General features: G+C 45.6%; 1 protein-coding gene across 5 annotated transcripts in view; it reads left to right on the top strand.

Annotated features, from left to right (window-relative positions):
* Positions 1–19,662, top strand: part of STAC3 (SH3 and cysteine rich domain 3) — a 31,600-nt gene extending 11,938 nt beyond the window's left edge. For 2 of the 5 annotated variants that reach the window (XM_028721282.2, XM_028721281.2), the window contains 10 exons: positions 964–1,192; positions 4,023–4,120; positions 4,914–4,974; positions 5,073–5,164; positions 6,359–6,425; positions 10,086–10,132; positions 11,005–11,096; positions 14,056–14,107; positions 14,638–14,787; positions 16,769–19,662. In XM_028721282.2, coding sequence (XP_028577115.2) covers positions 964–1,192; positions 4,023–4,120; positions 4,914–4,974; positions 5,073–5,164; positions 6,359–6,425; positions 10,086–10,132; positions 11,005–11,096; positions 14,056–14,107; positions 14,638–14,787; positions 16,769–16,867 — 987 coding nt within the window. In that variant the 3' untranslated portion in view covers positions 16,868–19,662. Of the gene's footprint in view, positions 1–930; positions 1,193–4,022; positions 4,121–4,913; positions 4,975–5,072; positions 5,165–6,358; positions 6,426–10,085; positions 10,133–11,004; positions 11,097–14,055; positions 14,108–14,637; positions 14,788–16,768 lie in introns of all 5 variants that reach the window. The other 3 variants (XM_028721279.2, XM_028721278.2, XM_077923772.1) reach the window with 2 other exon arrangements.
* The last annotated feature ends 6,009 nt before the right edge of the window (positions 19,663–25,671 follow it).

Here is a 25,671-nt window from a genome sequence, read left to right as displayed (position 1 = left end):
CAAGTTAAAGAGAGCACACCTACAATAACTTGGGCTGCATACACACAATTCATTTAAACTATGTTTAAAGCACATCCCCCAAATAAAGCACATTTCTTATAGTGTAATCCTGTGCATATTTACTCCGAAGTTATTCGTGTTGTGTTGTTTGTTTAGAAAATCAGACCGAGTCAACAAGCACTCCCACCCCCTGTTCAACTTGAAATCTACCTTTTGCCTGCAGACCTAGAAAGCAGACTGCTGCCTCTAAGCTTCACCCCACCCCCCAAAAAATATGCAATATGGTACTGCTCTGCCCTAGAAGGTTGTGGAAAAGGATTGCTGCAATGAGTATATGTGAAGCACTTGAAACTATATACCTGCTTTTAGAATAATTATTATTAATCGGTTAATAGCTAAAAAGCAGATGATTAATCCACTAAAACAGAAAATATCTTTAATTAGTTGCTAGTCATGCTTAGAATGCCATTGCATGGAGAGAGTTCCACAATGCAAATTGTTTCTGTGACATGGCTTCCACCCCCTGAGATGTGGCCACTGGATGTTTTCTGCCACTGCAGACCATCAGTTTGTGGGTGGTGCAAGGAAAAGCCACTATGTGCAAATGGGTGAGCTCTGTGGTCCAGTCTCCATGCAGTTGTATGGCTGCCACCATGCTGCTTCTATATGTTCACTGGACATTTGTTTGCATTACCTGCAATCCAGGGTTCTCTTCCCCTGTGTTTGCCAAAGACCCAAGGGCTGCCATGGGTCTCCCCCCCACCATCACTTTGCCTCATTTTTGAGCTACTCATGGACAAGTTTGGAGCGTGCATGCCAATGGCGCTGGTTGCCAAGGTTCCCTGTTGGCATCTATCAAGTGCTGATTGTCCGCCACCCCCCATCCCACCCCATCCCACCCTGCCCTCCCACCCCATCCTGGACCTTCAGCTGCAGCGGCTAAAGCAGCTTTTCCAACGCAAGCCCAATGAGGAGCCTGCCCCAGAGGAACCACAGGCCAATGGGGAGCTGGTCAGCCCCTCTGGAGGACCCATCTACTACATCTATGAAGAGGAGGAAGAGGATGAAGAGGAGGAGGAGCCTGAGCCACCACCTGAGCCAGAGAAACCAGTTAACGACAGACCTCACAAATTCAAGGATCATTACTTCAAAAAACCCAAGTTTTGCGACGTCTGTGCCCGCATGATTGTCCGTGAGTCCTACCTGAGGGGGTTGAACTGCAGGGGGAATGGGGGTGCTCAGAAGGTTGCCTCGTCCCTCTATTGGCAGGGTGCTTGGGCCTTTGGCCATGGCATAACAGGCAGAAGTCTGACAAGCATGGCTTTTTCTCTCTCCGCACCTCTGTGGTTGTGGGGGGAGGAAGTTTCACTGCTGAATGTCCGTCTGTCATGTTAAAGGCGAACATAAGATGGGCAGTTATGCATTGCCAGACATTGTGCACCACACAAAAAGAACACTAATTTGCATATTTGATAAATATGCATAGATGCAAGTTTGGAAATATTTACTATAAATAGAAATGTCCTAGTGGTGAGCGCTGCAAACTCTTGATGGGCGACTTCAAGGCTTCAGCTTGTCAGTCCAAGAGGACACCTAGAGGACTGGCACCCAAATAATAAACTGCCCCCTATAAATCAGGACACATGGCCACCCTAGGCACATGAGTCCCGTCTGTAAAATGGTAGCAACCATAATGGGTAAAGGAGAGGGAGTGAAGGGGGATGGGGGGAATGGGGAAGGCATGTGCTTCGGGGAGATGGTGAGTCATGAAGATGAAGAGAAGGTACAGATGGGAGAAGGTATGGATTGTGTGGCTAAATCAGGCTTCCACAAACTCAGCCCTCCAGATGTTTTGAGACTACAATTCCCATCATCCCTGACCACTGGTCCTGCTAGCTAGAGATCATGGGAGCTGTAGGCCAAAAACATCTGGAGGGCTAAGTTTGAGGAAGCCTGGGCTAAATGCTGGATATGATGTTGGCTCACATATATATAACTAGCAGCCTCATACCCAACATTGCTTGGGAATTCTAAGAAACCCCCAAACCAGTACAGTTTTGAAAGCTGTGTTAAAATAGTGCCATTGTGAAAGTTTCAGTCCGCCGACTTGATTCAAGATGGTGTCCAATTTGGCTACCTTATCATAAGCAGTTGTGATGCAGTTAGCGCTGTGGTCTAAACCACAGAGCCTAGGGCTTGCTGATCAGAAGGTCGGCGGTTCAAATCCCCATGACGGGGTGAGCTCCCGTTGCTCGGTCCCTGCTCCTGCCCACCTAGCAGTTCGAAAGCACGTCAAAGTGCAAGTAGATTAATAGGTACCGCTCTGGCGGGAAGGTAAACGGCTTTTCCGTGCACTGCTCTGGTTTGCCAGAAGCGGCTTAGTTATGCTGGCCACATGACCTGGAAAAACTGTCTGTAGACAAACGTTGGCTCCCTCAGCCAGTAAAGCAAGATGAGCGCCACAACCCCAGAGTCGTTCACGACTGGACTTAACTGTCAGGGGTCCTTTACCTTTATCTTTATCTTAAGCAGTGCATAGTGAATGGATTAACAACTTTCCAAAATATATAGTTGGCACACACACAAGCATCCCCCCCACCCAATAAATGTCACTGAGTCAGAGATGAGTTTTCATCATCCAAGGTGGTCATTTTAAAGTTGAGAAGGTAAAGCCCACATCTCTTTCCTGTTATGCTGTAGTGAGTACATGGTGACTGGAGCCGCTTCAAGAGAACTGTAATGTAACAGGGAGGGAGGGAATGAAGTTAATAGCCATAGCTCCTTCCCAATTTTGAAAGAACTGGGGGTTGGGGAATTTGCAACATGATCCATCTGTCATCTTCTCCCTTCATATCATGACATGCATACCTATGACTGGAAAGGGAATGAATAATGCAGCTCTCTCTTATGAGGTGAGGACTTGTGATATTCACATGAGATGCAAAAGGGTTTGCTCATTGATAATTTCTCCCAGCACAATTGGTGTCCCATATGACACCAATCAGGCTCTTGGCCAGTTGCCAGAAACAGGATTTAAAGTCAGCCCCCACCCACAAATGCAATTGATGTTTCACTGATATGTCCTTCCTATCCAGACTTTTTCTGGTCCTTTCAAAAGTGGTATCTAGCTGGCTTCCTTTATAAAGGAAAGCCACTCTGCACCTGCTCAGAGGCAGTTGTAAGTTCCAGTATTTTGAAAGCAGACACTGGCAATCTTAAGACCAACGCAAGTGCGGAAGAAAACACTGGTTTTAAACGAAGCCCCTCACCCCCTTCCAAAAATATCATGTACACAGATGTGTAAGACAGATAAGGAGGGAATGTGTCAAAGCTAAGCTGCAAGAAATGATCCACGGGTACCAGAGCCAGAAAGGAATTGCTGCTTAGGCAAGGTCTCAGACCAGTCAGGAGCCCTTTTTATAGGCCTGCCTGCCTGGAAGAGCCCAACAGCCAGCTGGGGGGGGGGGCAGTCTAGAGCCTGAGGCGACTTCATTGGCAAGAAAATGGTCCAAGCTGCAGTTCTCACCCCATGGGGCATTTGCACACAGAACTGAAAATTTCTGCCCTGACAGCTCTTGATGCAGTGTGATTCAGAGTGCCAAAAGGGTACACACTCAGGGAGTGTTGAAGTTTCCCCGCTCATCCACACATACCACCCACAAGCTGGGCTCTATACTGAAGTGAGACCAATTGGGGGAAATGGCACCTTCCATCTTGTCTTACATGTGATTGGACAGGCCCATGTTAAAGGACATGAGCGTGCTGCAGACACCTCGAGTTTAGTCCGGGGATGGGGAAAACATTTTGCCCTTCAGATGTTGTTGGACTCCACTTCCCATAGCCCCAGGCAACGTGGCCAAAGTGTGGCCAGGGACCATGGGAGTGACACTGGGAGGACCTCAGGTTCCCAATTCATGATTTAGTCTGCAGGAGTTGCAGGGGTGGGGGGCGCGGTTGGCAGGGGGTTGGCTCTTATGGCCCAAATTGCCCCCAACAGATTGGTGTGTTTTTTTCTACTGTAGTCAATAACAAATACGGCCTGCGTTGCAAGAACTGCAAAACCCACATCCACCACAGCTGCCAACACTATGTGGAGTTCCAGCGCTGCTTTGGCAAGATTGTAAGTATTCCCTGCCTGGCCCCATTGCCCAAGTTCCAGCTTCCTGCCACTTAAGATGATATGATGCCATGTGCCTTAGGCTTGGGCCGCCAAGTTCAGAGGTTGCTTTGGCCACCATAAGGTGGAGGGTGGGAAATGTTTTGGCATGGAGATAAAATCTTCCCCAAAGAGACATGCTAATTTGAGAAATTTCTTTGATTGCTTTAATAGGGAACATAACAGAATTTGTATGCTCAAAATTCTTTTGTGTTCCTGGGCAGTTTAGGGGTTACAGCTTGAGTAAATCGAGCTAAAACAGGAAAAGTTAAGAAAAAGAAAACTGCATTGAATCAAGCTGTTCATAATATTTACTTCAGGGATGTAGTCCAACAATACCTGGAGGCAGTGGCGTAGCGTGGGGGTGCAGGAGGGGCCGGCCGCACCGGGCGCAACATCTGGGGTTAGGGCAAATCCACAGGTTAGGGGGCGCAAATCCACGGGTTAGGGGGCGCAAATTACTTGCCTTGCCCCGGGTGCTGACAACCCACGCTACGCCACTGCCTGGAGGGCCCCAGGTTGGGCCAACTGTTTTAGGCCAACTGTTTTGCCCCTTCCACAGTAGTCCCCAAAGAATCACCAGAGGCTTTTTCTGCAACCCGTGAAAATATTTCCAAAAATTGATGTTCCTGCCTCTCCGAGGATAAGCTGGTCTACTGGGAGTGTATTTAGGAAAGAGTTGTCCTTCTTCCTTAGTTTTGGACGAGGCTGGGTTCTCCCTTTCACTTGTGCGTCACACTCTTCTTTTGCGCTGCAGCCCCCAGGTTTCCGTCGTGCTTACAGCTCTCCATTATACGGTGCCGAACAACTTTCTGGTGGTAAGTAACCTGCTGCAAGCCTCTACCCCTTCCAAAGGTGGGCTTCCATTGCCACAAACAGCAGCCTAATTCTGTTGCTGTTGCTTTTCACTCCACAGCAAACCGAAGTGACCCTGTGTTTGAGACGCTGCGGACAGGTGTTGTCATGGCAAACAAGGAGCGCAAGAAAGGGCAGGATGACAAAAAGAACGTAAGGGAGATGGTGTGGGGAAACAATCATGACACAGGAGGGTATCATATCATCGTCTCGTAACCATAGCAGCCTCTCCCAGGGAGAGCCGTGGCAAGTGCCCTCCAGATAGGAGTGATGGAATCAGGACTAAATTAGCTCTCAATTAAAGCGTTAATGCCTTTACAATAAAATAATTAAAGGGTTAATGTGGCTTGCAGTATTTCAGACCTCTTCCTCACCCCACTCCCCTTCCTTGTAGCTATACATTTAATTCATCCACTCCGCTGGAAGGCTGCAGCCCTCTTCCTCAAGCATTCTGCCAGGAGTCTGCTAAAAATATCAGCTGTGCAGCTTAGCTCCCCCTTTCCAACTATAACCTTGAGGAACAGTTTATCAGATCCCACGGTGTAGACATTTTCTTGCCCACATCTGCTGCTGCTGCTGCTTCTGTGGGGCAGATAAATGTGCAATGTTGTAAAGTGAGACCATGGGTAAGGGAGCTACAATATGGGGAAGAGGAGTTGTGCCCGTAAACTGCTGTTGCCAGTAGCAGCCAGTAGTAGCCAGTAGTAATAGTAATATGTTTTACAAGTAAATTTATGAAATATACATAATACCTTATAATGCTAACATCGAACACATAATACACAATAAAAATCTTAAATATAATATTTAATTACATGATTTCGTTTACATTAAAAACATAGTACAAAATGCAGCAGACATGTCAACATTTAATTATGCATGTGCAAATACAAATTACTGGTACATCATTCCTACTGCATTAATTAATGTAAAGTATAGCTCTGTTCTTGGACAATAGACGGGGCAGGTAAATCTGACTTCTTCAGCTCTTTAGCAGGGAAGATGATACTTAACCATTTTTCCCAGCCTTGGAAGACTTAAGGATATAGCAGCTTGAGGTTGGCTGTGAGTTGGCAACCCTGTCTCCCCAGATCCTTCTCTGGAGACCTATATAAACCACCCACAAATTGAGGTTCTTTCCTTATCCTCTTCATGCTCCTATGCACATTGTCTTGGAAATATCTGCCAGAAACTCCTGAGGCCTTGCCTAGTTTCACATAACCCAGAATTCCCTGCTGTGTGCCCCAACCCTGAGTCTTGTGCAGCCTCAGTTAGTGAGGATGCTTCATTCCAGTCAACTGCAACAAAGCTGATGCCTTCTGACACATTTCCCATCCTGCTTTCTAGCCATTGGCTGCTATGATGGAGGAGGAAACAGAGGCCCCTAAAAATGAGGGTGGCCAACCTGAGGCAGGTAAGTGCCAGACCTTGGAAAACCCTGCTCTTCAAAGACTCTGTAGTCCAAAGGCTTATTTGTTAGATCTAGAACTCAGGTAGACCAATTCTAGAAGAGACCAGAGGAACAATAATAAAAAGGGGTTGTGGAAATTTATCACCATAAATGAAACCTAGCCATGCTGTATCATACAGTACATACAAATGTGGACATACAGAGCCATAGAGGACTCCAGGGCCCAGGTGTCTAATGAAACACCTTCTTCCATATACAGTGGTACCTCGGGTTACAGACGCTTCAGGTTACATACATTCCGCTAACTCAGAAATAATACCTTGGGTTAAGAACTTTGCTTCAGGATGAGAACAGAAATCGAGCGGCGGCAGCGGGAGGTCCCATTAGCTAAAGTGGTGCCTCAGGTTAAGAACAGTTTCAGGTTAAGAACAGACCTCCGGAACGAATTAAGTACTTAACCTGAGGTACCACTGTACCGTATATACTCAACTGCATGAGGCATATTTTATTGCATTACGTACAATATGATCAAGCAAGGGACACATTGATTAAACCACTATTGGCAAATCGGCCGGGTCAATCCGAAGCCTACTATACCAAATATCTTCTGGACGACAAGTCCAATGATATCACAGCAGCCATGGCAAAGTTTCTTTCAGCAGTCATACGAATCAAAGATCAACATACCCATGACTAAACAAATAACACTTCGGTCTCCCTTCCCTGGGGGGTTGTCTGTATGAATCTGTATTTTATTCTGTATCTATGTTATGGGCCGTAAGATTAATAATAATATACCGTATTTTTCCATCTATAAGATGCCCCCATGTATAAGACATCCCCTATTTTGGGGGACTCAGATTTAAGAAAATTGGGGGGGGAGATATATCCATGTATAAGACACCCCCTAATTTTTGGCATTATTTTTTAGGGAAAAAACCCTCATCTTATACATGGAAAAATATGGTATATGTGCCTGAACAAGATCTGGTGGGGATGCTATTGATGATGCCACATTTGCTTGGAAATTTGGTATGCAATACCCCTGGCAGGGTGCTGCGTGTAGAGAGGGGATTCCTGAAACGCTTTTTTGATGTGTCTAGATTCAGCCATAATCTATAATATTACATTATAGATTAAATAGTTTGGCAAATTGAGAAGCTTGGATTTGGTTTTAAAAGCAGCATCCCACACTCAAGCTTCCAAGCCTCTATGTGTGCAAAAATAAGCTTGAAAACATATGGGCTGAGATATAGGAACAACATCGGAAGCTGCCTTATACCAAGTTGGTGCATTGCTCCATCTAATTTAGTATTGTCTGCACTGACTGGGCCCTGGAAAGTCTAAAGCTTTAGAAAGTCTGAAACTTTACAGAATTTCAGACAGTATAGATTCCCAGTTCTGTATGGATATGTTGGGGACTTTTTGTATCCCCCCCTTCACCATACCAGAAGGAGTCTTATTGGGATTTTCTGAAGAGTTGGACTTCAGGACCTTCCTTTAGTGCCACTTTATCTGTAGAATGAATGGTGCAAAATTAACAAATGTGTGCCAGTTTGCTTTACATAATTTATGTAGATGGAGATATCCAGCTCGTCTTGGTGCAGAAGTTGGGTTAACTTCCTGCATAATTTTAATCAACCCTTGCTGTTGTTTACCTAATTAATATATGTTCAATTCAAATGTTGGTGAACTCATCTTTAACAAGTCTCAGGTTCCAAGGGAGTGACATATTGAGTATTTGGGACAATATTGCCTAGTGATTATTATGGAGGGTGGCATTCTTCCAAACCCTTTTGGAACTTGTGCCAGGTTTTATTTCCTGGGCTTTCTGACACTGCCATAAACACTGGGATAAGCTGGATTCTCTTTGCAGGTCAGCCAACGGCACTCTTGGAGTAGGAAAACACTGACAGACATCTTTAGGGGTAGAATGCATAAAATTCCAAACAAGAATATAAACGGACAGTTTGTTTATTTATCGTTCTGATGAATTGGAAGACTGGGCACATGGGTGGGTGTATGCAGTCGAGTCGCGGAGAGCAGATGGGGCGCTTAGCGCTGGCAGGGGGACAGCCGCGATGGCACCCCACTGGGATCGCACTGCCGGGGGTGGTGCGCTCCCCCCCGTACTCCTCTTCCTCCGCCAGTGGGTGTATGTTTGCATGAGGCTGCAGAGAAAGTGGCTGCTATCTGTGTCTTCCTCGAGGCAATGCTAACAGGAACAGGTGTCCTGCAGGGACAGCGCTCTCTCTCTCTCTCTCTCTCTCTCTCTCTCTCTCTCTCTCTTTCCCTCCCTCCATCCCTTAAGGATGGGGCAAAAAATTTGAATCAGTTCACATGTAAATGCAAACTCCAAGATAATTTGAGAACCAAAGTACAGCCAAACTTTGAAATCTACAGTCCTTCAAATTTACAATGCAGTTCTCTAGCCAAGTAATGAGTAAAAAAATAAAATAAAAATCATATATTTGGGTAAAGTGCAAAAAATGCATATACAGTGGTACCTCAGGTTACGTACTTAATTTGTTCCGTAGGTCCGTTCTTAACCTGAAGTACTACTTTAGCTAATGGGGCCTCCCGCTGCCGCTGTGCTGCCGGAGCACGATTTCTGTTCTCATCCTGAAGCAAAGTTCTTAACCTGAAGTACTATTTCTGGGTTAGCGGAGTCTATAACCTGAAGCGTATGTAACTTGAAGCGTCTGTAACCCGGGGTACCACTGTATAGAGAAGATAACATTCAAAATGCATTATATTATGTCTGTTAGAAGAAATTCACACTAAAATGCTGATGAATTACTTTTCAGAATAAATAAATTGCAATTAATGTAGAAATGTGGAGAACTGAAGACTGGAAAAATGACAAAGTGAGAGAAACCAGAATTGACCTAGTGGCCCACCCCTAATGGAGGGCCACCATTTCCCTCTCCTTACTAGCCCAGGAGTGGATAGACTGGTGCTGCTGCCTTCTGGCACTGAAGGAAGAACAGGAAAGGAAAGAAGAAACAGAAGCAGGACCTAACGTTCTGCTTCTTCTCCTTTGACTGAATGGCTGTTGCAGTTATGGCAGTCGGCTGCACCTCTCAAGGGGTGTGTGTGTGTGGGATGTTTTGACACTGTGGGCAAAGCGCCCTGCAGCTGTCTCCCTGACGCTTCCTGCCCCTGCCATCACGCCTGCGCTGCCACTCGCCCTGCCACTGCAGCAGCATCCTTGCTCCTGGCTGCAGCCATACTGGAGTGGGGCGGCTCTGCCACCTGAGGCAAATTGCTTCACCTCTTCTCATGGAGGCGCTGACCTTGGCACCTATAATACTAGTGAGAGTTGCTGTCTTCCTTGTGCTGGTCTCTAGTAGAGAGGGGGGAGGGGGAGAGAGAGAGAGAGAACATGGAAAGGCAGGCAGGGGTGAATAAAATGCACAGAGAACTAAACTGGGAACTGCTGCAATCTTGTACGTAAGGGTAATAAACAGAGTAAAAGCAACAATGGTGATTTGGAGAGATTCACTATATAGATTCCTCATTTTTAGGCCCTGAACACTCAACCAGGAGAGAGTGTAGTGATGCCTGGGGAGTGGACAAATTTGAGTTTCACTCTTCTTTTATCTCCTTCTCTCCCTACTTATGCCCCTATCTGAATGCTGGGTTTTTTCTTTTTGTGTCCAGGAAATCCAGAAGCACAGAAGGCTGAGAAGAATGCCCCTGATGATAAGGTACCTGCCTGCCCCCTTTCCCCCCTTTGGGGGGTGGGGGTGGGGTAATGTGTGCCCTTCCTGAAGTGAGATGCCAGCAGCACTGAGATGATGCACGTCCACACCAACCCACAAGCCTCCTCCTCCACAGCCAGAAATCCCCTGGTTTATCTTCCCCACCTTCTGATATCTGCTGTTACTGCATTGCCTTTTCCTGATTTCCCTGTGGTTTTTATTTATTGTTGCAAATTGTCCTGGAGTCTTTTTAACTGAAGGCTGCTACGGAAATACTTTTACAAACTGGACAGGGACAGAGTATATAGCACTGTGAGGAGGCCAGTTTACATGGCTGCCTGGGGCTGGTTCTTCCTGCTTGCAAGGAGCTGCTTGAACTCTCTGGGGCAGTTATTGTGCACCACTGAAGATCTGGCAGTTGGGGAGGTGGCTCTGTGTCCTACTTCACAGGACACATTCCTTTATTATCTCTTGGGAGATGTCCTCTGTTGGAGGGCTGTCCAAGTCTCATTTCAAGATAAAGAACCATAAAACTAAAGAATAGAAGCACTGAAGTTGCCCATCAAAAATTTGCAGCACTTGGTGAGCCGACTGAGCAGGCGCACAAATCACTTTTGGTCTTCCCCACTACGATGAGATGTATTGTAGTGCTCTTTATAGTCATTATTTCTAAATTTGCATTTATGCACATTGGAGTCATTGTTTTAGGTGGTGCAAAAATCACTCTTTTTGCAATGCACAACTGTCCAGCTTCTGTGGCCAGGATGGATTTTGGGAAGTGTTTGTATAGGCCATTCCTTTTGAACCTTGGGTTTCCTCAATGATCTCCTAAACTCCACTGCTTAAGTCTTGATGGGCTCCTTTCTTCCCTTGGACAGAATAAGAAGCAGCAAACTGGGTTCCAGCAGTCTCACTACTTCATTGCACTCTATCGCTTCAAAGCTTTGGAGAAGGATGACCTGGATTTTCAGTAAGTGGTTTGGAATTTGTATGTGTTGGTCAGAGTTTACTGATCAGTTGGTCAGCTGATCTTGAATTCACTGTCTTGCAGAGGCAAGTCCCAGCATGGAAATGTTTGGGTTGTATTTCTCATATCCTTAGCCAACCTGATGCCAACAGAATCTAGATCTTATAGGTTACTCCTGGCTGTCACCTATAAACCATTTCACTTGGCGCAGGATGTGACTGCTTGCTTGCTCATGGAAGCTAGACGGTCAAAACATGCTATGCTTATTCTGTACCAGTTGGGCAGTTCCAGACCCAATTCATAATATTGGGTTTGACTTTAAAAGTTCTAACTTAAATGGCTTGGAGGAGCCAGGTTATTTGAAGGACCTGCCTCTAGACATATTTGTTTACCTTTATATCCTGCCTTTCTTCCAAGGAGACCACATGTTACCTTCACAACAGCCATGTGACACAGGTTAGGCCTGAGAAGTAGGGATTGGCCCAAGGTCACACAGTGAGCTTCATGGCTGAGTGGGGGTTTGAACCCAGTGCTTCAAGACTGGTGTTGGAGGCCACACTCATTGAAACTTCCTTTAAATTCAGTCAGACTGGCAGCTACTATGCACAGGGCTTTCCCTGTGGTGGCTCCTTCCCTTGTGAAAGTTCCTCTCAAGGGCTGTAACCTTGGTCCTCCTCGGTTTCAGTATTTAAAAAGACTTTGAAAGTGCACCTCTTCTACAATGTCTTTTAACTGATGGGATTTTTGGCCATGCTGCCGTTGCATTGATGTTTAGATGCTTTGGCTCTTGAAATGTTTTTAATACTGGCAGAATTATATTTTAATGTATTGTTGGGGGTGTATTTTTTAAAAGGTTGAAAGGTTAATTATAATATTATTATGTTTCTGCCACCCTAGGTTCTTTTGGGAGGAAGGACAGAGTAGAAATTTAATAAAACAAACAAACAAATAAAATATTTGTAGTTTGTTCACTGACTTGGGTGGCATTGGTGGCTTATAAATGTTGAAATTTAACAAACTATACAAAAATTTTAAAAACCATATCAAAAACCATATTATCAAACACCCACACACCCACAATTGTATGTAAAACCAATTTCAAATCTAAAATTAAGGATTCCCCCAATCCCGTGACTTCCCTCCACCCCCCCCCCCGATTCCTTAATTTGCCTTTCCAAATGCATATCATTATTACTTAAAAAAAATAAAAATAAAAATTCATCCAATTTATCCTATAGTATATCTAAGATTATGGGACGCGGGTGGCGCTGTGGGTAAAAGCCTCAGCGCCTAGGGCTTGCCGATCGAAAGGTCGGCGGTTCAAATCTCCACAGCGGGGTGCGCTCCCGTTGTTCGGTCCCAGCGCCTGCCAACCTAGCAGTTCGAAAGCACCCCCGGGTGCAAGTAGATAAATAGGGACCACTTACTAGCGGGAAGGTAAACGGCGTTTCCGTGTGCGGCTCTGGCTCGCCAGAGCAGCGATGTCACGCTGGCCACATGACCCGGAAGTGTCTTCGGACAGCGCTGGCCCCCGGCCTCTTGAGTGAGATGGGCGCACAACCCTAGAGTCTGTCAAGACTGGCCCGTACGGGCAGGGGTACCTTTACCTTTTATATCTAAGATTACAAGTGTTCTTAAAATCCTGTCAATGTATTAACAATACTTTTTTATATATACATTAAACATTTCCCAATCTTTTCCAAAATTCTTATCGTCCTGGTCTCTGAGCTCATGTTTCCATTTCTGACACTGAAAATAATATTAGTGCTAGGGAACAATAGTGATGGGTAAGTTTGCTTTTCCCAGTTGAATGAGCAGTAATTTTATAGCTAGTGGTTTGGTGGTGATGACACTGGAATAATAAAATGTAAACTCAGTTTCCCCTCAGTAATATACCCTTGCCATTCTGGGGGAAACATCTGAAAGATCACAGCTGAAAGGGGGAAAGTAAAGCTCTTCAACTCAGTAAACACACATTGATTCTTTAGGGTGGGATGCAAATGTAATGAACAGTTAGAACTGAGGAGCTGAGCCAAAAGATCCATTGTCAGGTTTTACTTCACACTGAAGGATTTCCTTTAAAAAAAATATATTATTACACTTATATGCCACTTTTTCTCCAAAGAGCTCAAGGTGACATACTTGGTTCTGCCTCAAGAACCTCTAATCCTGAGTGAATGACAGTATTCCACATGGGAAGGTGAATGCTGGGATTTGACTTGACAGCTTGACAGCCATCTTAGAACAGCTTCTCATGGGGTGTGAAATATACTCAGAATCAAGAGTGGATTTCGTGCTCTTTATTCAGCTCATAGTGGTGAGGAGGAATGGAAGTTCCCCCACAATATCTGCTTTATATACATTATTTACACCGTGGGCTGCACGTGATTGGCTAATTCCGGGATTCTCCTGTAGGCCAATCAGATTGTGGATTCACTTCCACCTGGAGCTGGATTGGGTGGCTCCTGCGGACCAATCATACTGCTGCATTGTTCTAGGACCAATCAGACTACTGCATTCTAAATCCTATTCTTTTAGGACCAATCAGACTGCTGCATTTTGGATCCTATTCAACTCAGTACATAACAGGGTGCTATGAAAATACGGCATCGCATGTGCAGATTTGGGCAAAAATAGGGAGGAGAGCAGAGCCCCACCCAAAACATATCCCAGCTGATGCCTTCACACTAAGGCCACCTACTGGGTCTTGTTGTGATGTGTGGTGCAGAAGAATAAATATGGCAGTGCTAGACAACTACCAATGCTCACTGATGACTTCCTTGCTTTGCTGAGTGGTGGTAGCAATAAAAGGGGAGGTTTGTTTGGGCCGGTCTTAGTCAAGTACCTAGGTTGGGGGACAGATAAACCTGTCCAAGACTCCAGAATTTCTGTGGGCAAATTGGAACGTATGGTTTACCATCATTTGTGGCGATATTTTAACTCCAGACTCATTCTCTTTCAGCCCGGGGGACAAAATTGCCATTGTTGACGACTCCAATGAAGAATGGTGGCGGGTAAGAAAAGGGAGCTGACTGCCTTGAGGAGATGTGCCATGGAGGGGCAGGGAAGATACATAATAAGCAGAAGATAACTTGTGTTTCAGCTTCAGGGTCAAATCTGGTCATTTGAGGGGAAAGTGTTTGATCTCTTAGAACAGATGTACAAAAGAAAAATAACTTTAATAAGTGGTGGGGCCACAAACATTATTTGGGGCTTGTCTCAGTTGTGGTTTCAGAGCTATCCCCCTTGATGTTGACTTGCAGGCTCCCTTGATATCTGAGTTATGGGCTTCTATCTACCACTTCAGTGCTAGTCAGGGCATGTTCACATGGTAAATGTAAACTGGTTTAACTATGGATGTTGCCAGGGGCTCCCAAACCCTGGAACATTTGTGCTGGGCCCTGTACCTCCTGCCCCTTTCACCACTGCTGCTTTAAATGTTTAAATACATTTGAACTGTCCTAATTAGTGGCAAGCAGAAGAATGTGGCTTTCTGGTGGTTTGACTTCTTTACACCTTAACCCCATGTGCGGCACTCTTCTAGGGCAAGAAGATTGGAGAGATTGGCGATAAAATTGGATACTTCCCACCAAACTTTATTATCCGGGTACGTGCAGGAGAACGGGTACACAAAGTGATGCGGTCCTTTGTGGGCAACAAAGAGATTGGGCAGATCACACTAAAAAAGGATCAGGTAAGTAACTTGGAGGCAACTCTTATCCTTTCACAATTAACACCCTATCTCCCTGCTGCCGACCACTCTTACAGTAGGGATGGATGAATCAATCTGAGTCAGTTTCACATATGGTCATTCATAAGTTCATTCTATGCATTTCTACATTAAAAACAAAAACACATACATGGGGATTTACATTATTTAATGTCAAATACGCATTTTTATATTCATTTTGTACATTTCTTGAGTCAAGAACCTTACTGCAAAATTCAGAGAAGTGTTGAAAACCAAAGGATAATTGGGCTCCAATCTGCATATCCATCTGGGAATTGCAAATCAGGGATGGTTACCTTTAAAAAATGCAGACCAAATGAAATTCTTGAGTGTTCCTAACTGACTGTGGCATAATTTTGGATTAAATGTTGTGGAGCAGGCAGGAAAATAGTGGCTCAATCATCTGACCTGTAGAGGCCATTCTGAAGTTTCATGACCCATCCACCCAAAAACAAATATTTCCCATGCTGTCTTAAAACCCATGCATGGCTACAGAATAGTTTTTTGGGGTCTTTTGACCACTGGTATCAGAACCTTCACCCTGGCAGCCACTTAATAGCAGAAACACCGCTAACAGTCAGTAGCTTATCTTACCCTTCTCTCCATGCTCTCCATCTGAAAGAGCCTCATCCATCCTTGTTTCTCTTTCTCATTATTAGCCCCATAAACCAGATCCAGAAACAGGAAGTAACCCTACCAGCCCTTACACACTTTTGTTTCCAGAATTCCTGGGCCATTTCACACCAGATGCTCAAAACAGTTTTGCATTTTCCAGCTCTGTACACTGAACGGAAAAAACGACTCCCTTCTCTGCCCGTTTCTGTCTCTCCACACCCTCGCCCCCGTGGTCTATGTTAGAATCATTCAGACATGACAAATAGACTGAAATGAGTCTTTAAGTGTCTCTTGTGACACTTTCCCCAGTGTTGAATATTCTCTTCCATGAGATCCAATTGCTTAGGCACTTACTGTAACACTATAGGCATTTAACACTACACTCATCAGTTATAACATTAGAAATGCATTATAAAAATGCGACACCAGAGGACGCTGTAGAGCAGTGAGCCTTCAACGATGGAAAACTGCATTGTGAGTTATATAACTTTATTGTTAATAACGCTTTTGTAGATCCAGCCCAAGTGTCTCCTAGGGCCAAACTGAACATGACTTTGATTTTTATTATTTGTTTTGTCAATTTATATACCACTTAATTACAATAGTATCTAAACACTGTACAATAAAGCTTAACAAATGCAATAGAGGTAACATGAAATTTAAAACCAACTGTACAATCCGAAGTTGTTTAAGATGCCTACTGGAATCAAAAGGTCCTCGTGAGGCACTGGTAGTTTTCAACTTCATGTTACTTGTATTGTATTTATTAAGCTTAATTGCCTATCTAATCTCATCCACAAAATTGGGTCCACAAGACTGAACACATGGACCCTGGTATTTACAAGCTGTGCATCCGAGCCATAGGGGACCACGAACAGTGACTTTTCTGGAGATCTGAGGGAGCTAAGGAGTCAGGCATTTCTTAAGGTATCCTGGACCCAAGTTGTACAAGAACACACAAATCTTGAACCTGGTCTGGTAATGTGTGAACAGCCAGTGCAAGATTTCCAGCACTGGAGTTATGTGGCCTCAACAGTCCAGGCACAGAATTTGACACCAGCTGGATGCTCCAGATCCAGGGTCTTAAGCCTTTATCCGGGTGGTTCTAAGCCCCACGACAACACCTGTTTCTTTGTTTCTTTGTGTATTGTATTAGCTTAGAGCAAAGCCTTACATGCTGCTCTGTGGCTGCTTTTAAAGGTATTCAGACCTACAGAAATGAGCAATGGCTGTTTTCACTCTCTCTCTGGGAGAGGTGGCAACTGTATGTGACATAGCAATCTGGCTCTGATTCTTACCTGTTCCCCTTTCCTCCTTCATCCTGCAATAGATTGTGGTGCAGAAAGGTGAGGAGCTGAATGGGTACGTGAAAGTCTACACTGGCCGCAAGGTGGGGCTCTTCCCTGTCGACTTCCTGCAGGAGATCTGAGACCCAGCCCTGGCACTTACGGGTTTCATGGCCAGAGCCGAAGGCCAGGTTGTTTCTTTGGAAAGAGATTCCCAGCTACCAAGGACTCCCTGCAATGGAGCTGGGTTCTGCGAGTGCCTGTGTGGCTCCCAGTGAAGATATTCCACCAGGACCTGTATCTCTGAGCTAGGATACAAGGCGAGGAGCACATAATTTTGTCACCTTTGGGCAGGGGGGCCCTTGGCTCTCCTCTTGGACTCTGGTGGTGGTGGCAGATTCCAGAATATGTTTAGCCGTTAATCCACTGATGATGTAAGCCACAGAGGTGCTGGGATGCAGACAAAGCTGTTCTGCTTCCTGTCTGCAAAGGAAGTGGATACTGATTGTTCATATTGACTGCCAGACTAGACAAGTGGCATTTGCTGCTGTCTCCTGCAGGTGGCACAAAGCTTGTGTGTGTGTGTTTACTTGGAGGCAAATGGCTGTCCCTTTGCTGGTGGTGGTGCTTAGATTTTGTTATGTTTTGCCTATATATGTTATCTCTCTCTACCCCTCAGTAGCCGGCTTACCTACTTTAGCAGAAAGCTGCAGGACTTGGGGTCAGCGTCCAATGAAGTGACCTGATTTTCTCGGTTGGGCTAATCAGCTCCAGTTATGTTGAAATGATATACCTCTCCCATTATCCTTTTCTTCCATTTTCCTGCTGTTGTGAAACTGAATCTTTTTAGATTGTTCCCTTTTAGGCACCTTCTGGTCTCGCTTATGAGGGAGGCTAGATGTTCTAGACAACTGAATTTCTTTACAACATGTATATACATGCATTTCTCTGTACACAGTCAGTGCTATGACTTTCTTTCTGGGGGTGGGAGCATGCAAGGTGACTAATAACCTGGTCACAGCAAAGTGGGAAAGTTGCCTGTTATGGAAAAAGAGCATTGCCTGTTTCTATGATCCTTGTGCACTTTGAGGTGGCTCAGAAAGGCTAAGAGTCCATGCTGAATCGAACCCTTTGGATGCTATGAGAATAAAGCAACAAAGGGCCCACAAGTAATGCTCCCATTATTCTTTCTCCATTATAATATCTGAACTGGCCACATGTGCACCTTCTCCACAGAGGTATGCACTCACATGCTCATCTGGAATTCCTGAATCACTTGCTGGGAGAGAGGCCCCAGAAGATGGTCTGGGAGCTCTTATTTGTACATCTGAATCTGCCTTAGTGAAAGTCCAATTCCTTGCATTACAGAGAAGACTGTTTTCTCCTTCTAATATTCAAGATGACTGGAGAACAATGACACAAGGGTAGTGAGGATACTACATAAATTGAGCCTGTCCTGCTCTGAGATATTGCCAGGATTTCGGGTTGCTGAGAAAGTTACAGATAGTATTTGATGACTAGGCTTGTAATGTGGGGTCAGCTCATTTGTAGTATGCAATCTGCTGATACTCTTGGTGCAATTGCACTCATTTCACGAAAGCCTGTTGCCTGCTCACATAGAACACAGACAAAGTTTATTTGTGCACACATTCTCATGTGCAGTTATGGTGTCCGGGGCTTACTTTCACACCTGCACACTGAGGAGGCACTCAACATTTGCTTTCATGAGAGACCATGCAAGCTTGCAGATAGCCCACTTCCTCAGTCTCATTTACTCACAGTTGATCACATGTGCCAAAGCACGCTAAGGAATCAACAAGCTCCAAAGCATGCTTAGCTGACACCCACATTTACATACAACGCACATACATTTTGGTGCCCTTCATAGCATCTGTTGATGTCCATTATCCTGATAGCCTGAAAGAGAGAAGTTTTTCTCCCTCTCTCTTAACTCTAGAACTCACGGATATCCAGTGAAGCTGAATGCTGGAAGGTTCAGGACAGACAAAAGAAAATACTTCTTCACATAGCTAAAATGTGGAATACGCTCCCCCAGTAAGCAGTGGCAGCCACTAACGGAGAGCTTTAAATGAGGATTAGACAAGGGAGGGAGGATAAGGCAATCAATGGCTATTAGCCATAATGGCTGTGTTCTGCCTCTGCTGTTGGAATGGAGGGCTGTTGCGCTCATGTCCTGCTTGTGGCCCTTCCTTAGGCATCTGGCTGGCCACTGAGAGAACAGGAATGCTGGACCAGATGGGCCTTTGGCCTGATCCAGCAGGAGAGTCACAGGTTCCCCAATACTGCGTTGAAAGCCTAGGAAGTCGTCTACTTCCTGTGTCCCCAAAATGGGCACTTTGCTGTTTCAGATAAGCGTCCGGTGGGGGTGGGGGTGGGGGAGCGAAAAGGAGAACAAAGCAGGGCTAGGTACTTGCAGCACAATCCTGACCATGTCTACCAAGAAGTAAATCCCACTGAATTCAATGCAGTTTACCCCCAGGTAAGTGGGATTAGGATAGCAGCCTTTGTCTCTTGTTCATTTTACCTTCTTTACAGCTTTATCAACTCCAAGTAATTTTTGCGCCAGAGGATTTGTGTTACCAGCTACATTTCAGCTTCACTCAGAGCTCAAGTTGGGTCCTGTGTGGGCAAGGAAGTTAGCAAATAGGGTTAATATGTACTTGTCAGGATCTGTGTGCAGGAAGTGTTGGCATAGTCCTCTGATCAAGATGGCTAGAGCAATGAAAAATAAATGTATATTGTGGGTGCTAAGTGCTTTTGAATATACACCTCCAGCTGCCTGTCCCAGAACCTTTCAGGGTTGTATCTGTGAGGAGCGATTCAAAGTGGGAATGATGGAGTTGGGCTAGATAAGTCAACATGAAATCAAACATGTTTTTTTGGTCCCTAATACAAGCGTAACCCAGTGTCTACACCACCTTACCTGTCTCTTGTCTCATTTGATCTCAAATGATAAGATGAGGGCAGGTGATGAGAAGCCATTGTTTTGGACATATTTGAAACATCTGCCGAGGGACTTGTGTCTGTTAGTGGCAGATACAAGGCTATCATACAAGTCTCCCTGTGTGTCATTGCACAGCACAAATGGGGAATTTGGTATCTGATGCAGAATTTAGTATCCTGAGAATCTCAGCATTCTGTGTTTTTTAAGCAGCTTTCTAATCCATAAGCCACTGGAGACAAAATTGAAAATGGCTGGTCAAAAGTCTAGTGGAATCTCAAACTGGGATGGGGCTGAACAGGAGTTCCAGTTGTCATGGCACAAAGTATGCTTTATTCATAGAAGTAGAATAAAATCTGTGAAAAGTGTAAACAAACAGAGTGATTTGCATAATTGATTCGGGCTGCAGAATTTGACTTTGGCACATTCTGTGAACCACCCAGGCACAGCATTTTGTACACCACAGTGCAATCTTCCTGCAAATTGCAGGCACCATGAAGTTGGCACCTTGAAGCCTTTGAGTGAATAAGGTTCTATGTGGCAAAAAGCTATTTGGGAAGACAGTTGTGACAAGTTCTGGAAAACAGCTCTAGCATTTTATCATGCTGAGAGTGGAGTTGCATGAAATCTAGACTCCCTCCTTCTCTCTCTAAACTGGATCTATTTTCAGCAGAAAATGTACCATGCTTCTTCTTGCCTAGTGGAAACAGTCAAGCCAGAAGCCATGTCCCTGATTGGAATGTGAAACCTGAGAGCATCGCTGGGAACTGGAGCATTGCCCTGGTGGCTGCCATATATGGGGCCATGAGACAGGTGCAGCTGAATTTGTTGATTCACAGTTAAGTCATTGGAAAATTCAGGGATGGAGCAAACATTTGGGGAGGTGGGAGGGTGGAATAGGGGGTTTCTGCTGCCTGATCCTAAGTGAACAGGTGCTGCCTGTCCACTTGTGGTGTCTGAATCGCTGCTAGGGTCAAACAGGAGAGTCAGGAAGAAAAGTTTGGCAACAAAAAGTCATATGATTTTTTATACCACAAGGGGGCACTAGTGCCCTTCAGGATTTGGCATCTCAGGTTTAGAATGATGCTTCTCAAACCTTTTGGATCCTCTCTCCCTCTCCTGCCTTCTAAATATACTCTGCTTTCAGCCCTGATAACTCCCAACCTGGTGTGAAGTGTCTGATCACTGGGGTGAGCACGCACGGATATTTTGTGTGTATCCCATTGTTCTGCATTGAGAGTCTTAAGGCAAAAGCATCTTAAACATAATTTTAATAGGAAGTTCTGACTTCCCACTCCCCTTTCATTCCTGGTCCCAACCCTGTTCATCCACTAAACCTAAGCACTGGGCAGCTACTTCAACCTGGTGTACAGACAAGCTGGCTTTTTGAGGCTGGGAGAGAACAGAAAGGGTGTGGATGAAATAATGGGGTCTTTGTGACTGCTGTAGGGCAGCAATGTCCAACCGGTGGATCAACAGGTAGATCCCCTGGAGATCGTGGTCGATCATGGGATGCTTTTAGATCTTCTCATTGAAAAAACTGCTGCAATAATGTTTCCGCCCCCACCCCCCTCGCTCTGTCTTTCCTTCGCGCCAATTGTGTGCTATTTTGACGACGATTGTTGAGTTGTTAATTGGCTTTAGCACTGCGTGCGTTTGTTAGCATCAGAGTTTTCTGTGAGCAATTTATGGTATCCCCCCTTAAAAATGCTCAATAACTCTGGCCTCCCCCGTCCTAAAAAAAGCTCCACAACTATGGGCAATCCTCCCCTTCCACCCACACACCCACGCTCCTCCTCCCTCCAATGACTGCCAGTTTTTTTATACTGGGAGTAGATGGCAGTCTCTTGGGAGCTGGACACGTCTGCTCTAGGGGATGGCCAGCACAATACCTTCCAAATGTTTTTGGGCTCCAGCTCCCATCAGCCCCAGTCGGCATGACCCTATGGGCTTGGTTGATGGAAGCGGGAGTCAAGTGACATCTGGCACAGTTGGCATAAAGATTCTTTACTGCACCACCAAATCCAGGTGGCCCTACCTCATGGTTTTCTAAAGCCAGCTTGTAGAACAGGGATGGAGGATTTGGGGCCCTCCAAAGGTTGCTGCACTACAGCTCCCATCAGCCTTGACAAGCATGGCCAATGGTGAGGTATGATGGGTGCAGCCTTTGGCATGGCAAATGCTTGCCCACATCCGTTGCAGAACATGCTAAAGTAATGGCCACATTGGTGAACATGTGAGCTGCTGAGGGATGGAGGCTAATGGAATGATATTGAGGGGGGGAACCAATGGTTCAAACAGCCCAACAATCCATGCATCTAGGGCAAGATACCTGTCACCCAACAAATTATTTCCTCCCATAGTCCAGGTGGAGTCCATCACTGAGCTATGCTGATAGTTAGCAATTTCCCCCAACTATTGATCCTAAGTCCCCTGCCCTGCCCTGCCCTTCAAACTGTGCTTTGCTCTTATGCAGTACTAGATGTGGCAAGTAATTGCTCCCTCTCTTTCTCCTTTTACGTCTGGGAAATGTTTAAGTGCTGTCAGTGTATTGCCTTCCTTTACCCTCTTTGGAACTCCTTTCCCCTTCTGTTAGCAGCAGCCTCCTTGAACTGCGCAGTCCAAGAATAAATGTTGAGCCTCCAGACGAGGTTGCCTCTCCTTTAACAGGTCCATGGAGGTTAAACAGAGCAGGTAACTGAGGAAAGCCCAGTCACTGAACTTCAACAGGAATCCCCCATGAGTGCAAGTGCCCTGCTTAGTAATAACTACTGTTATGTTATATTATATATTTAATAATTTATATGCCGCCCATTTGATTGGGTTACACCAGTCACTCTAGGTGGCTTCCAACAAATTAAAACACAATACAACATCAAACATTAAAAACTTCCCTAAACAGGGCTGCCCTTAGGTGTCTTCTAAGGGTTATATAATTATTCATCTCCTTGACATCTGAAAGGAGGGTGCCACTGCCAAGAAGGCCCTCAGAGCCTGGACCTCAGTGTCCAGGCTGAAAGATGGGAGTGGAGATGCTCCTTCAGGTACGCAGGGCCAAAGCTGTTTAGGGCTTTAAAGGTCAGCACCAACACTTTGAATTGTGCTTGGAAACGTACTAGGAGCCAACACAGAGCCTTTAGGACTGGTGTTATATGGTCCCAGCAGTTGCTCCCAGTCACTAGTCTGGCAGCTGCATTCTGGATTAGTTGCAGTATTCTAGTCACCTTCAAAGGTAGCTCCACATAGAGTGCATTGCAGTAGTCCAAGCAAGAGATAAGCAGTGCATGCACCACTTTGGCAAGACAGTACATAGGCAGGTAGGGTCTCAGCTGCCATACCAGATGGTAGACAGCTGCCCTGGACACAGAACTGACCTCCATGGACAGCTGTGAGTCCAAAATGACTCCTAGGCTGCCCACCTGGTCCTTTAGGGGCACAGTTACCCCATTCAGGACCACGGAATCTCCCACACCTGCCCACCTCTGTCTCACAGAAACAGTACTTCCCTGCTGTTGGGATTCAACCTCAATCCATTAACCACCATCCACCCCTCAACCACCTCCAGACACCCACACAGGATGGTCACCAGCATCACTGGACATCATCTGCATATTGGTGAATACCCAGCCCCAACCCCCTGATGATCTCTCCCTGCAGTTTTATATAGATGTTGAAAAGCATGGAGAAGAGTGTCTAGTGAGTGTCCAGGGGTCCAAACACTCATCCCCAAACACCACTTTCTGGGCATGACCCAGGAGGAAGGAGCAGAACCACTGTTAGTGCTCCTAACTCCCAGCCCCCCTAGATGGTTCAGGAGGATACTGTGGTCAACAGTATCAAAAGCTGCTGAGAGATCCAGCAGGACCCGGAAACAGCTTCCATCTCCATCCCTAGCTCGCCGGAGATCACCGACCACACAACCAAGGCAGTTTCAGTCCCATGACAAGACCTGAAACCCAATTGGAAGAGGTACAAATAGTCCACATCCTCCAGACATGTCTGGAGTTGCTCTGCGACCACCCGCTCAATCACCTTACCCAGGAATGGAACGTTTGAGACTGGACGATAATTGGCCATAGCAGCCGGGTTTGAAGATAGCTTCTTTAAGGGGGAAGCATTCACAACCCCATGGAGCCCATTGCCCAGCCCTGCCTCGCTCCCTTTTATGAGCCAAGATGGGCAAGGATCAAGGAGACAGGCGGCTGGTTTCACTTGTCCAAGCAGCCTATCCACATCCTCAGTGGTAAGAAGTTGAAATTGATCCCGTACAACTTGACTAGACAGAACTCTGGTACTCTCCCACCCTGGCCCTGCTACCAAGATGATGTATGCCCATCCACTGAGCTACAGGGCTTGGTGCTAGATAGCATGTGTTGCCTGAAAATGGTCCCGTCTTCAGTCACTGGCATCTACTGTGAAAGGCTCCTGCCTAAAACCCTGGGCACCTTCCAGATGTTGGACTACGAGTCCCATCAGCCCCAACCAGTGTAGCCAGTGGTCAGGGATGATGGGAGTTGTGGTCCACTAACATCTAGAGGACACATTGTTGATTAACCCTGGTGCAGATTGCACTGAAGCAGACAGATCAGTAGTCTGACTCGGTAGCTTCCTAGGTTCCTTCATCTGTTGTAGAATAAGGATTTTGATAAATTTTGTTCTAATGACAGCACTGGGCTGTAGGGGCTTTTATTTCCTGGAGGGTGTGTTTGGAAAAACAGATGCTCCAGATCTTTTCACAGTCCCTTTGGATTCATACTGATACACATTTGGACTTCCCTAAGCAGTGGTTAGGGATAGACGAATTGTGAAATTTCGGTGTCTCATTTTTACAATCCTGAATTTCTTCATCACATTTCTGCATTTGTGATGGGAAAAAAAGCCTTTGAAAATATTCATCATTATCTTAGCACACATTTTTCCTAACTTACACATTTTTTGCAAGCACTTTCCCCTAATATAATGTATTGCTGCATGTTACTTTTGCTAATATGTGCATTTTGTGTGCACCTTCCCCCTAGTATATGGGGGCGGGGGGAGGGGACTGCATTGCAAAATTCATAGAGCTGTAAATGTCAGTGGATAACTGCATTTTGGTTTGCTCATTGTTTCAGGAAATGGGAACCAAACCAGATTTCTCCCACATCCCTGGCAGTGATGAGATGTTCAAGGGGCAGAGCTGCCAAGGTTGGGCTTTCTTTGGAGGAGGGAGCAATGGAGGCTTTGATGGGTTTGCTTGCAATACTTGGCTTAAAAAAACCCCCAAAACCCCCCCAAAACCCAGCAAAGGCATAAGTCGAGGTGAGTGGCATGTATGCTCCTGCCAGGCAGCAGATTCACATCAGCTCACTAACATCCAGGCCAGGCATAGGCAAACTCTGCCCTCCAGATGTTTTGGGACTACAATTCCCATCATCCCTAGCTAACAGGACCAGTGGTCAGGGATGATGGGAGTTGTAGTCCCAAAACATCTGGAGGGCAGAGTTTGCCTATGCCTGATCCAGGCTCTCCCTGACAGGTACAGAGAGAGTATATCACATTTTCATTTAATATGTATAAAACAAATGGCAAAACTTATCAAATGCAAAGAAAATGTAACAGGTTTGAGCCCCTGCCTCTTGAGCTTGAGGCCTAAGCCAAATAGCCTTCCTGAGACCCTCTGACTGACACTGGTCACATCAGACCTCCAGAAAGTGGCATCTTGTACTCTCAAGATGCATTCAACCTTCAGCTAAATCTCACTCTCTTCCAGAACATCTGTTTCCAGCCTCTCCACGTCAGCCCCCTCCCCTTGGCTGGAGAAGGGGTGTGTCACCACCTCTCCCATTCAGAATAATGTCCCAATTATTTCCTAGTCATTAGCTCCTTTTGAAGAAACGTGTACCTGCCACTGACAAGCAATCAACAACAGTCTTTTTTGGGTGTGGGTGAGTGTTAAGGGACATTCAAGTGGTGTTGCCTGCTTCTCTGGGTTCTGGCAGGGAGACC

This window comes from Podarcis muralis, chromosome 2 (assembly GCF_964188315.1).
Source record: "Podarcis muralis chromosome 2, rPodMur119.hap1.1, whole genome shotgun sequence".
NCBI classification, from domain to species: domain Eukaryota; kingdom Metazoa; phylum Chordata; class Lepidosauria; order Squamata; family Lacertidae; genus Podarcis; species Podarcis muralis.
The sequence above is the reverse complement of the archived record's forward strand: the minus strand, read 5'-3'. Positions and strand labels throughout refer to the sequence as shown.